The 14,331-nt window shown below is 44.6% G+C and overlaps 1 protein-coding gene across 8 annotated transcripts in view; it reads left to right on the top strand.

Moving 5' to 3' along the window:
- fnbp1b (formin binding protein 1b) overlaps positions 1-14,331 on the top strand; it is a 311,579-nt gene that overhangs the window by 162,729 nt on the left and 134,519 nt on the right. For all 8 annotated transcript variants that reach the window (XM_072488654.1, XM_072488661.1, XM_072488660.1 and 5 more), the window contains exons 7-8: positions 10,715-10,843; positions 13,791-13,937. In XM_072488654.1, the coding sequence (XP_072344755.1) occupies positions 10,715-10,843; positions 13,791-13,937 (276 nt within the window). The remainder of the gene's footprint in view (positions 1-10,714; positions 10,844-13,790; positions 13,938-14,331) is intronic.

Raw genomic sequence — 14,331 nt, 5'->3', positions numbered from 1 at the left:
CGTACCCACACAGGACGCCATCTCCAGCCTCTTCCATGCCGCCTCCTCCCCATCCATCACCCACTTACGCACCATCGCCACGTTAGCGGCCCAATAATACCCACAGAGGTTGGGCAACGCCAACCCCCCCCCCCATCCCTGCACCACTCCAGGAACCCCCCTTCTCACCCTCAGGGTCTTCTGCGCCCACACAAACCCCATAATGCTCCTATTAACCCGCCTGAAGAACGCCTTGGGGATCAGGATGGGGAGGCATTGGAACACGAACAAAAACCTCGGAAGCACCGTCATTTTAACTGACTGCACCCTACCCGCCAGGGACAGTGGCAGCACATCCCACTTCTTAAACTCCTCCTCCATTTGCTCCACCAGTCTCGTGAAGTTAAGCTTATGCAGGGCCCCCCAGCTCCTAGCCACCTGGACCCCCAGGTACCTGAAACTCCTCTCGGCCCTTTTTAGTGGGAGCTCACCAATCCCCCTCTCCTAGTACCCTGGGTGAACAATGAACAACTCGCTTTTCCCTATATTGAGCTTGTACCCGGAGAAATCCCCAAGCTCCCTGAGAATCCTCATCACCTCCGGCATTCCCCCCACCGGGTCCGCCAAATATAACAACAAATCGTCCGCATAGAGCGACACCCGATGCTCCTCCCCACCCCGCACCAGCCCCCTCCAGTTCGTCGACTCCCTCAACGCCATGGCCAGGGGCTCAATCGCCAGCGCAAAGAGCAGGGGGGACAGGGGACACCCCTGCCTCGTCCCCCGGTGCAACCGAAAATACTCCGACCTCCTTCTGTTCGTGGCCACACTCGCACCGGGGCCTCATACAGCAACTTAACCCACCTGACTAACCCCTCCCCAAACCCGAACCTTTTCAGCACCTCCCACAAGTACCCCCATTCTACCCTATCAAAGGCCATCTCCGCATCCATCGCTGCCACTATCTCCGCCTCCCCTTCCACCGTCGTCATCATTATAACATTCAAGAGCCTCCGTACATTCGTATTCAGCTGTCTCCCTTTCAGAAACCCCGTCTGATCCTCGTTAATGACCTGCGGCACACAGTCCTCTATCCTTGTGGCTAAAACCTTTGCCAACAACTTTGCATCTACATTTAGGAGTGAGATCGGCCTGTATGGCCCACATTGTAGAGGATCCTTGTCCCGCTTCAGGATCAAGGAGATCAGCGCCCGAGACATTGTCGGGGCAAAGCCCCTCCTTCCCTTGCCTCGTTAAAGGTCCTTGCCAACAGAGGGCCCAGCAGGTCCACATACTTCTTATAAAATTTGGCCGGGAATCCATCTGCCCCCGGTGCCTTCCCTGCCTGCATTTTTCCTATCCCTTTGACCAACTCCTCCAACCCAACCAACGCCCCCAGCCCCACCACCTGCCCCTCCTCCACCCTTGGGAATCTCAACCGGTCCAGAAAGCGACCCATCCTTCCCTCCCTCCAGTGGAGGCTCGGACCGATACAGTTCCTCGTAGAAGTCCCTGAAGACCCCATTGATATCCACTCCACTTCGCACCGTTCTCCCTCCCCCATCCTTAACTCCCCCGATCTCCCTAGCTGCCTCTCGCTTCCGAAGCTGGTGCGCCAGCATCCGGCTCACCTTTTCTCCATAGTCATATACCGCCCCCTGCGCCTTCCTCCACTGCGCCTCTGCCTTCCTGGTGGTCAACAGATCGAATTCGGCCTGGAGGCTGCGCCGCTCCCTAAGAAATCCCTCTTCCGGGACCTCCGCGTACCTCCTGTCCACCCTCACTATCTCCTCCACCAGCCTCTCCCTCTCTCTCTTCTCCCTCCTCTCCGTATGGGCCCTAATGGAGTTCAGCTCTCCCCTGACCACCGCCTTCAGCGCCTCCCAGACCACCCCCACTTGGACCTCCCCATTGTCGTTAGCCACTCGGTACTTCTCTATACACCCTCGGACCCGCCCGCTCACCTCCTCGTCCGCCAACAACCCCACCTCTAAGTGCCACAGCGGGCGCTGGTCCCTCTCCTCCCCCAGCTTGAGGTCTACCCAATGCGGAGCGTGATCGAAAATGGCTATCGGTGAGTATTCCGTATCTTCCACCCTCGGAATCAGCGCCCTACTCATGACAAAGAAGTCAATCCGGGAATAGGCCTTGTGGACATGGGAGAAGAATGAGAATTCCCTGGCCCCCGGCCTCGCAAAACTCCATGGGTCCACCCCTCCCATCTGGTCCATGAACCCCCTCAGCACCTTGGCCACCGCCGGCCTCCTACCCGTCCTAGATCTGGAGCGATCCAGCGCCGGGTCCACCACCATATTGAAATTTCCCCCCCCATTATCAGGCCCCCTGTCTCCAGGTCCAGAATCCGGCCCAGCATACGCCGTGTGAAACCCGCATCGTCCCAATTCGGGCGTATACATTGACCAACACCACCCGCTCCCCCTGCAGCTTGCCACTTACCATCACATACCGACCGCCATTGTCTGCCATGATGCTCGACGCCTCGAACGAGGCTCTCTTCCCCACCAAGATCGCCAGCCCCCGATTTTTTGCATCAAACCCCGAATGAAACAGCTGGCCTACCCACCCCTTTCTCAACCTTACCTGATCCATCACCGTCAGGTGCGTCTCTTGAAGCATGGCCACATGCCTGCTTACCACTGGCTGGGGACTAATGACAATCCCACAATCCTTTGGGAGTATGAGCTTCCCCAATGATGGGGGCGGAGAAATCATTAGCAGTTTCCCTGCATAAATAAAGCTGACCAGTTTGGAACCAGCTAGGGAGGAGTGAGCAGCAAGGGAGTTGCTGTTGCTGCTGTTGTATATATGTGTTATTGTAAATACACGTTATTTCTTTCTATCCTTCAACTCGTGCTGGATTCTTCGTGGCCCTCATAAAAGACCATGCTAAATTGCCCCTTAATGTCCGAAAGGTTATGTGGATAGAGTGGGGGGATTGGGCCTAAGGATAGGTTCCTCTTTCAGTGGGTCGGTGCAGACCCGTGGGGCTGAATGTCCTCCTGCACTGGAGGGAATCTATAATTCTCTGATGTAACGTAACCAAGTATTAAAGGCTCCTTGTGCAAATTATATTTCTAGTTCCTGCCAAACACCACCTGAAGAAAAATAAGATTATTTTTAAAAATCTGCAAAAGTATTCAAAATGTTGAAGCCATTAATATTAACATTTAATATTTGTGAGGCAGATTTACAAGTAAACTATTGCTAAATGTTTACGTGTTAATATTGTGTACTTTTAAAATTTGAAGTGCAACTGTCCTTTAAATAAAACAGTAATTTCTATCAATCAACTTTCAGATCTGAGATGAAGACTTCCTTATTCTTTTACTTAAATCAACTCTTTGAAATATTTGTGGACCGTTGAGCTGATAGCATTTGTTTTTCTATTAATATTTTGTAACGAGTGCAGTAGTTGTTGAACATTTCAACAATTTGAAGAAAATTAGGATAATGTTCCAGCAGGGTTACATTTGTTTGTGCACCACCAAGAGATCATAGAATCATAGAATTTATACTGCAGAAAGAGGCCTATTTGAGCCCATGCCTCCACCCTATCCCCGTAACCCAGTAACCCCACCTAACCTTTTGGACACTAAGGGACAATTTAGCACGGCCAATCCATCTAACCTGCACATCTTTGGACTGTGAGAGGAAACTGGAGCACCCGGAGGAAACCCACGCAGACACGGGGAGAATGTGCAAACTCCACACAATCACCAAAGGCCGGAATTGAACCCAGGATCCTGGAGCTGTGCGGCAGCAGTGCTAACCACTGTGCCGCCCCATGGTTCCTATAAAATTGATTTTATGATTAGAGTTACCCATGGAGCCACGTGATCATCCGTGTCATCAGAATTTATCATTAAGGAAGTCTTTGAAAATCATGCTGTGATCAGACAACGTCAGCATGGAGAGGGAAATAGTGTTTGATCAATTTGAGTTTTTGAAGATGTAACTAATCGAGTAGAGAAAGGGAACCAGTAAAGGTAGTTCACTTGGATTTCCAAAAGGCATTCAAGAAGATGCCACACAAAAGGCTAATACATAAGATAAAGGGGCTGGTTTAGCACACTGGGCTAAATCGCTGGCTTAAAGCAGACCAAGGTAGGCCAACAGCACGGTTCAATCCCCGAACAGGCGCCGGAATGTGGCGACTAGGGGCTTTTCACAGTAACTTCATTTGAAGCCTACTTGTGACAATAAGCGATTTTCATTTCATTTCATAAAGGCTGATGGAATTGCGATAGATGGGTTAACTGACAAGAAGAAGAGAGTAGGGATAAATTGGGAACTTTCAAGGTGGCAAGCTGTGGCTAGTGAGTGCTGCAAGGATCAGTGATAGGGCCTCAGCTACGTAGTCTCTGTGTTAATGTATCTTATAGTTTGCTAATGATGCAAAGCGTAGTGAGAATCTAAGTTAAGAGGCTGCAAAGAGATATAGAGAGGCAAAGTGAGCAGACAACAAGTTGGCAGATGGAATCTAAGATGGGAAGTGTGAGACAATCCACTTGGGTGATAAGAATAGAAACGAAGAATACTTTTGAAAAGGTGTGGAATTTGTAAATGCTGATGATGTTCAAGGGACTTGGGAGTGCTTGAACAATAAACACAGAAAGTTAGCATGCAGGTACAGTAACAGGAAGTTAAATAGTATTGGTCTATATTGCAAGCAGATTGAAGTACAATAGTGCAGATGTTTTGTTACAAATGTACAGAGCTTTGGTGAGGCCACGCCAAGAATACTGTGTGCAATCTTGGTCTCCATTTTTAAGGAAGGATAGTTGCATTAGAGGCAGTACAGTGAAGGTTCACTCGATTGGTCCCTGGGATGAAACGATTGTTTTGTATTGGGAGGCTGAGTAAATTGGATGTAGAATTCCTGAAATTTAGATGAATGAGAAGTGATCTCATTTAAACATACAAGATTCTGAAGTGGCTTGACAGGATCGTCACAAAGGTTGTTCCCCAAGGTTGGGAAATCTAGAACACGAACACAATTCTGAGGATAAAGGACTGATCATTTAGGTCCAACATGAAGACTTCCTTATTCTTGTCCTCCAATCCTCTTACAATAAAGGCCAACATGCAATTTGACTTCCTGATTGCTTGCTGCACCTATGTTCCTTGTACAAGCACACCAAAATAAATTTGAACATGAACATTCACAAGTTTCACACCTATTTTTAAAAAATCTGGTTTTATATATATATTTAAAACTGAGATGGACAGATTTTTGGTGTTGTGGGGAATCGAAGGATATGCAGAGAAGGTGGGAAAGTGGAGTTGAGGCTGACAATCAGCCATGATCGTACTGAAAGATGGAGCAGGCTAGACGGGCCAAATGGTCTACTCCTCCTGTTATGTCACGTTCTTAAGCCAGAGCCATTATTTGTAATATTAAGATAATCCATTCCCAAGTCCAATGTATTTCTGTGTAAATGAGCCATAATTAGATGTTTGTTTCCTCAATTTAAATGAGACTCATTGAGTTTACTGTGGTCTTAGACTGTGGCATTACTGATGTCACACTAGGTTCAGTAGAAAAGAATGGAGACTGGTAGCCTTGAATGATATATCTGGTTTTATTTATGGCAAAACAAAGGACTATTTTAGAACCATCTATGTATCGCAATACAGTTGCTTCTTATGAGAATGCACCATGTTAGTCACTGCAGAAATGCTAATCTACGGTGTACATTAAAGGAACTATATGGGAGATTTATTTACAGATGGGACTTTTGCGAGCTTGGGAGCATTGGAGGAAAAGTATAAGTTGCCCCGGGGAAATTTCTTGAGATATATGCAGGTGAGGGCATTTACTAGACAACAGGTGAGGGAATTTCCGTTGCTCCCGACACAGGGGATACAGGACAGGGTGCTTTCAGGGGTGTGGGTCGGAGAGGGCAAGGTGTCAGAGATTTACCGAGAGATGAGGGAAGAGGGGGAGGAGTCGGTGGGCGAACTAAAAGGAAAGTGGGAAGAAGAACTAGGGGAGGAGATAGAGGAGGGTATGTGGGCTGATGCCCTAAGCAGGGTAAATTCCTCTTCCTCATGCGCCAGGCTTAGCCTGATTCAATTTAAGGTGCTACATAGAGCACACATAACGGGGGCAAGATTGAGCAGGTTCTTTGGAGTGGAGGACAAATGTGGGAGGTGTGGCGGGAGCCCGGCAAACCACGCACATATGTTTTGGGCGTGCCCGGCACTGGAAGGGTATTGGAAGGGAGTGATTTCGCGGGTGGTGAAGGCCCGGGTCAAACCAGGCTGGGGGTTAGCTCTATTTGGAGTTGCGGAAGAGCCGGGAGTGCAGGAGGCGAAAGAGGCCGACGTTGTGGCCTTTGCGTCCCTAGTAGCCCGGCGCAGGATCCTACTCATGTGGAAGGAGGTGAAACCCCCCGGACTGGAGGCCTGGGTAAATGATATGGCGGAGTTCATTAAACTGGAGCAGATAAAGTTTGCCCTGAGAGGATCGGCTCAAGGGTTCACCAGGCGGTGGCAGCCATTTCTTGACTACCTAGGGGAACATTAGAGAGAAGACAGATGACCAGCAGCAGCAACCCAGGGGGGAGGGGGGGGGGGTTTAGTTTTGTTTAGGTCAAAGATAAAGGGGTTTTGTTACTTGTGTATTGTTAAAAATTTCTGTATTGTTATTGCGTTTGCTTTGTAAGAGGGGAAAAATTGTTGTTTGGGAAAAAAAATTCAATAAAACATTTTTTTTTTTTTAAAAAAGGAACTATAAAAGGTCAGCAATGCTTGTCTTATCAAAGAGAATATAACAGCTGTTTTTTGGCAGACAAATAGAACAGTGAATACTTCAGTTATTTGCCCATGGATGGTATCCCATCTATAGCAAGATCAAATTAAAGGCAGTAATAATTTGAGAATCAGAACGGTTTATTAACCAGTCATTTGCTGTTGATGTATATCATATTTTTGTAAGGATGGACATAAATATTTAGTTAACCATATAGAGTCTCATTTGGTAAAAGGTAATTACTAATGAAGAAATCTTTTTTAATTTCCGATTTTTTTTTTTTTTTTTTTTTTGGCATAAAATCTTGAGTTGAAAATCTGAACAAAAGGGATTTATTTCATCTGAAAGGATCCCACTTATTTGTCATGTGAATTTGTTTTAATGAGATTTTGCCTTTATTTACTCTAGCATTACCTGCTGTAGCAATATATCTTAGCCAACAGAGAGGTCACCTGCACCCAGGATCTTCTTGTGCCACTCAGTCAGTGAGTGACCTAGTGACCACTTTCATTTAATTTTTCCTCCTTTCTTTCTGCCCCTCCTTTTATGTTCCAATTAATTGGGAGTCTTCTGACCTTGCTCAAAAGAAAAGCCACAGTGTGCAAACATGCATCATCCCACTTTGCTGTGGAATTAGATTGTGGTACACTCTTAAACCTTAAGCAGTGTTTGTTTACTTCTATTTCTGTTTAATATGTACCCCTAAATAGATGGTGTTTGACTACAAAGATGTAGCTTTTGAAAGATTCTTTCTTGCCTCTGATTGTAATTGCGATGAATTTGCCTGAATAGTTTTTTAACTCCTTTCATGGGATATGCATGTCACTGGCAGGGTCAGCATTTGTTGCTCATCACTATTGCCCTTGAATTCTTAGGCCATTTCAGAGGATAGTTAAGAGTCAATCACATTCAATCCAGTGATATTACCACGAAGTAGTCATATCTCCTGTTTAACAGCATTATTGGGAAGATTTTCAGTGTCGAAGATTAAGGGCTGGATTCTCTGTTTTGGAGACTAAGTCCCCACACCGCCGTGAAAACTGTGGTCTTTTACGTGCCAAAAGGCCACAGATTCCCCGTTTTGCTGGGGGCCAGCAGGGAACCGTCGTGCAGCTCACAGCTCTAGCTGCCGATGCGGCACCCAGCACTTCCGGGTCAGAAGCCACGCATGCGGCGGAGGTCTGCAGTTGCCAAGCCATGCTCCATGGAAGACTCAGCCCATGGACCTGGACCGGCAAAGTAGTGTCCCGCACCAGCCACTCGCGCACCCCAGACTGCCCATCCACATTGCCCCCAGCCCCGAATGAAGCCCACCCTGCCCACCAATCGCCACCCCCCCCTGACTGTGGCGGCCCCGGACTGAGTCCACAGCCGCCTTGCGGGGTTCCCGTATGGCTGGGACTAACCTCACCAGGTTAGAACTTCATTTTTAGGTGTGGCTGATACAGTTCTTGCTTGCTCTTCTGAACTCCTAATTGAACCAGGATTGGTTTGCTGGTTTGATGGCAGTGTTAGAATGAGCAATGTGCTGGGTCATGAGGCTACAGATTAGTGGTATACAATTATGTTGCTACTAATGGCCCAGAGTGCCTCCTTGATGTCCAGTATTATAATTGCTAGACCTGTTCTGAATGTATTCCATTTAGATGGTACTGGCACATAGCATGATGTGAAGATGGTACTTTGTCTCAAGGAGGACTCATGTTTGTCATTCTGATTAATCATGTCATGGACAGATGCATCTGTGACGAATAAATGTTGAGGATGAAGTCAAATGGGTTTTTACCGGTGTACCTTTCCATGCCACTCGCTGCAGACCCAGAATGATGAATATATCCTTCTAGGTCCAGTCATTAGTGGTATTGCTGAATCACACTTGGTGATGGACTTTGAAATCCCTGATCCTAGGTTTTATTTTGTGCCTTTCTACCCTTCAACTGAGCAAGGAAGGCAGATTTTCTCCCTTAAGGCACATGAATAACCCCAATGGGTTATTACGGTAATCCTGAAGATTCATGCTCACCATTACTGAAATTCCTGATTTATTCTTGATTTTATTGAAATTAACTTCCAGCTGCCAGGTGGGACTTGAACTGAAGTCTGCAGATTATCAATCCAGGCCTCTGGATTACAGGTCCAGTGATCTAACTATTAATCTACAATGGCCATTGTGTCCTGTTTTATTGGAAGATTTCAAAAAGGTTTGAATAACCTTACATTTAATTCACTGCTGCTGTGGTTTAGCAGAAAAGTGTGTTAATACCAAGAGGTTTCAACTAATAATTTAAGTTTTTCCATGCTTCATTGATATTTTGTACAGTTATATTCTGCTTCAGTGTTTAGGTGAACTAGTTTTTATTCATATGTTCATCGGTATGAGCATTATTGGCAAGGTCAACATTCACATTAACTGTGAGAAGTTTTTATAGATCATTCTTCATGGCCACAAGTTAACTGAATTGAACTTTTCTTTCATCTCCCTTTCCGTTCCTCAGCTTTTTCCAGTGTCTCATAGAATCCCACTCGGCCCATTGAATCTGCCTGACCATCTGAAAGAGCACTCCACCCAGGCCCAATACCCCCCCGCAGTCCCATAATCCCACCTAACCGTTGCACTGTAGGGGATAATTTAGCATGGTCAATCAACCTGCACATCTTTGGATTGTGGGAGGAAACTCGGAGCACCCGGAAGACACCCACGCAGACACGGGGAGAAAGTGCAAATTCCGCACAGTCACCCAAGGCCAGAATTGAACCCAGGTCCCTGGAGTTGTGAGGCATCAGTGCTAACCGCTGTGCCACCGTGCCACTCATATTGAGGTACATTCTCATAATCAATAGGAGCCCTCTGTTACCTCAAGTAAATAGCCAGCTATCTTCTGAGCTTAGACAATGCGAGATAACAAGTTATTTGACTATGAAGAGCATCGCAACCAAGATCAGTCCTGTTCTTGCACGTTATCTACACGTATTTTCCAGTAAGACTCATCAAGTAGAGATCAGACTGGAAACTGCAGCTGGCTTTTTCCCCTCCTTATCCAACAATGCTGAGACCAATGGTTGTACTCTCATTGCCACCCTCACTCAGATCTAAAGCTAGAGGAGGGGACCTAACAGCTAATGTTTAGCAGTACACCGTCATACAGTAAATTTATCCACCAGATAGCACTACTGACAAATAAATCTTGCTGTACAAGTTAAAAGAATTGGAAACTTGCATTCATATGTTTCTACTACTTAGTACAGGTTGCCCATTCACAGCACAGTACGTGGCCCCTATGTAGGTGTTAAGCGAAGGGAATAACTGCAATTGAAATGCAAATTGCTTATTGTCACAAGTAGGCTTCAAATGAAGTTACTGCGAAAAGCCCCTAGTCGCCACATTCCAGCGCCTATTCAGGGAGGCTGGTCCAGGAATTGAACCGTGCTACTGACCTGCCTTGGTCTGCTTTAAAAGCCAGCGATTTAGCCCAGTGTGCTAAACCAGCCCCTGTAATAAAGTGTAATTGTAATAAAGTGACAATTTAAATGTATAATTTTTTTCCTGTCCATTGTTTAGATTCTAGCATAATAAATTGAGTTTGTACAGGTTTCATGTACTGTCTTCAAAAAGGCTAACAGAGACGACCAGAAAAACCCGTCAAGTACTCGCCCACTATCATTGTGGAATGTTACCTTATCCACAGATCTTTATTCATAAAATGTAACATGTAAATTTGTTGATGGTCCCCTCCTGCCTTTTATTTCAGGTTCTTGCTAACCTGTTTGCATTTCTGAATGTACAATTTTTGTTTCTCTGCCTGCTGTCCTTACATTTGCTGGCTTGTATGTCATCTTTGATAATTATTTGCTGAGAAATAAAACTACTGCATCATTTGTGAGAAAATGCACAAGCATATAATATAAAACTTGAGTATAGCATTATTGATCAATTGATTGTTTGTGAATAATTCCGAACAGGCACGGCAACAGGCCCAAACGCGACATCAGATGGCATCTGATAGTAAAGGAGAATATTCCAGTTCTCTTCAGAACTTTAATAAAGAACAACATGAACATTATTACACAAATATACCAAACATATTCCGGGTAAGTTGAAATCTGGCTATTTTCAATTATATAAGAATGTAATATTGTAAATAGTCCAAAATAAACATTGTATATCTTCAATCCCCAATTTAACATTTTCCAGCAAATGACTTCAAAAATCTATGTATAAAATTAAATATGCAGAATAGACCTGTGCAGCATCAGGTCACAGAATACTTGAGGCATCCACAGCCACGTCAAAGAGGATACACATTTATGCAAATATTACTTTCATCCTACAGAGAAGGCAAAACAACTGTTCGTGTTCATGTTTGCTTAGTAAAGGAAGAATGGTTGCTCCAGCATAATTAGTAGATGGATCACTGCTGCACATGTGTCGGATGCTTTTCTCACGAACATTGATGCTTCTGAGTGGCATAGTTGGACAGTGATTAGCGTTGCTGTCTCAAAGCGCCAGAGACCCGGATTCGATTCCGGCCTTGGGCAACTCTCTGTATGGAATCTTATGTGGGTTTCCTCCGGGTGCTCTAGTTGCCTTCCACAGTCCAGGTGTGTTAGGTGGATTGGCCATGCTAAATTGCTCCTTAGTGTCCAAAGATGTGCAGCTGAGGTGGGGTAATGGAGATAGGGCGGGCGAGTGGGCTTATGTAGGGTGCTCTTTCAGAGGGTCTGTGCAGAGTCGATGAGCTGAATGGTCTCCTCCTACACTTGTTGCTCGTTGCGTCTTTACTTAATTTGCTCTGTTTCTATAACCTTTGCTCTAGAGTCGCCAGGTATCTTTATGATACCGCCACGAGGTTCAAGTACTGATCAATAACTCAATACACCAGTTAGTAAGTTTCAAATCAAAACACATTTATTATACACAGTCAATCGCTACTCATGCATAAAACTCTACTTTCTAGACTATCTCTATACTATAGGCCTATACTTGGCTTCAGAACTGGCCCACCAGGTCAGGGGAACAAATGGCCTTTCGTTCGGGTTCTGAATCTGCAGGCTTCAAAGCTGATACGGACTAGTAGCTAGAAGCGCCTATTTCGTAGCTTGCGTTGGCTGGAGACTTACTTGGTTGGTGCAGCAACTTAGGCAGTTCACTGTCAAGGGTTGGTTCGATCTGCTGAGTGACCCTGTCAAGAAGGACAATTTGAACTTGGGGACTCTATTTTATAGTCCCCAGGGGCTTCCCACCCCTTTGGGCGGACCCCGTACCTGGTTCCAAGTGATTGGACTACGTTCCGATCACTTGGATCGATTTCTCCAATACTTGAGCTGTTTCCTGATCGCTGGGCGGTCCCTAGGTGTCCGTTGGCCTTCCTTTGTCTTGGCTCCTGCTGGCGCCAAGGAGTCTGGCTTGGCCTTGTTTTACTAAATGTTTCCAATTGTTCCCGGGGATCGCTCATTAGTATGCAGATGGTCGGTAGTTTCAGTGCTGTCTGGGTTTCTGCAAAGTCTTACACACAGGAAACTTTGCACCTGCTAGTTTTTCCTGGCTTGACTGAATTTCCCTGCAGTCTTTGCGGGTCACCATTTTAAAGTCATGAAGTGGCCAGCCCAGGTGGCTACACACTGTAGGGATTCTATGATTCCTGCACATACCAGACACATCTGTTTCACTCTGAAAGCAGACTTTATATGCTGTGGTAGAAAATTCTCCACCTTTTCCAAGTCTGGCAATTATGAATAAGAGCCTGAATCAGGACTAGCAATGATAACGGAGAAGTTAAGGAAAGTTCATTGCGAGCTTGAGGGAGAACAGGGAAGAACTATGGAATGGAGGATGTGACAAACAGTGCCTCTTTCCTGGAATGGGAAAGGGGAAAATATCTTCCTGAATGAAGCAGGAGGTAGAATAGTTCAAACTGAGGGAAGAAACTCTCTCAACTTGGCAGAGTGAGGAGAAGTACTTAGAGAAGAAAAGCTTTGCTTTCTTTTCACTCAGACATGAAGAACCACAGCATAACTAATTTTGGTTCCAACGTGTTCCTCAATAATACCTGCAATATAACTGGTTCAAAGCCTGTCGGCTTCCTGCTGGTTCAGTGTAGCTTCCTTATCCTTAGCTTCAGGATAACTAGAAAAATAAAAGTTCTTAATTCAGGAGGAGGAATAAAAATAAAAAGAATCCCGCAAATGTTAGAACAGGAAATAACAACATAAAATGCTGAAGACTTGACCTCTCCCTCTTGGGTGTAAGAAGACTATGTGTATTTCCAACTGTTTTCATTCAGGAAACAAAACTAGTTCCAGTGAGTTATTTGGTGACTTTGGTATATTATGTTCATGTACAGCAGTAATTCTGATTTGTAATTCAAGGAAATCTTTTGTGCTGTTCACTCTATACTAGTGTGACTTTTAAGTCCTAACACACTGCTAGTATTTGTCTTGCTGCCTTCTCATTCCTAACTGTATCTGATGTACATTCACTTGTGGTTCTTCTGATGGAAGAAAATAGAAGCTAAGAAGTGACAACTGCAGGAATTGTCTCGAACATTGCCATGATTCTTTTAAAATGTTAAAAGATTTATTGCTCACCAATCATCCACTTTTTAAAGTAAAGAGTTCTTAACTTGGAGGAGTGCTGGTAATAGGTGCACAAAAATCAGATCCAAAGTTAGATTGTCACGACTGTAGATGATAAATATAGATGCCCAGGAACAAAATTACAACCGTAATTACAACAAATGGATCAATAGAATAATTGATGTCATGATCTTCAGCAGCTATATTTTCATTAACTTACAGTAGCACTGATTTACCTTGTAGGCTTTTAAATTAATCGGATTTCAGTTGTTCTGAGACTGAGTATAATTCAGGATACAGTATCTACTGATCAGAAAACAGAATTGGTAATTAAGCAACGGACAATACACCAAACAGTCTGACTCTTCCTGAGGACCATCCAGGGGTTTTTAGCTTGCCATGAATTAAGTACATAAAATTGATTAATTAAAACTATATTCAATAACAAAATTTTTCATTTCAGAAAATTCAAGACCTTGATGAAAGAAGAATAGTCAAAATTGGTGAATCAGTGAAGACCTTTTCTGAGGTAGACAGACAGGTCATACCCATCATTGGAAAGTGTCTCGATGGAATCACAAAAGCTGCTGAATCTATTGATGAAAAGCATGTAAGTCTATGTGCAGTGGTTCCTTAAATATAACCTTTGCTGAGATTGTTCTTACTGGGCTCAAGATTGTAAATTCTATTTCTGACTGTTTAATGTGAAAAAAGTGACCTTTTTCCATCACACAATGAGCTTTATCAAAAAACATAATAACCGAAAAAGTGTCCAGAATAAAATATCTGAACAGGTGGTAAATGTCCTGTGGAAGAACTTTAAAAAAAATCAAAAACGGAATCTTTTGTTATTTAAAAAGAAATCTGTACCAAAATCAAAATTATAGCATTAAAGGAACTCCTCAAATATCTCACAGCTTTGTAATGTAACCCTGTTTAAATTATTAATCTACAGTATAAAATGATGCTTTCCATTTGGTTTGCGACCAATTAATGCAGTCCTC

Source organism: Scyliorhinus torazame, chromosome 22 (genome assembly GCF_047496885.1).
Source record: "Scyliorhinus torazame isolate Kashiwa2021f chromosome 22, sScyTor2.1, whole genome shotgun sequence".
Classification (NCBI taxonomy): domain Eukaryota; kingdom Metazoa; phylum Chordata; class Chondrichthyes; order Carcharhiniformes; family Scyliorhinidae; genus Scyliorhinus; species Scyliorhinus torazame.
Note: the sequence above shows the minus strand (reverse complement) of the source record. Positions and strands in the feature narration are given on the sequence as shown.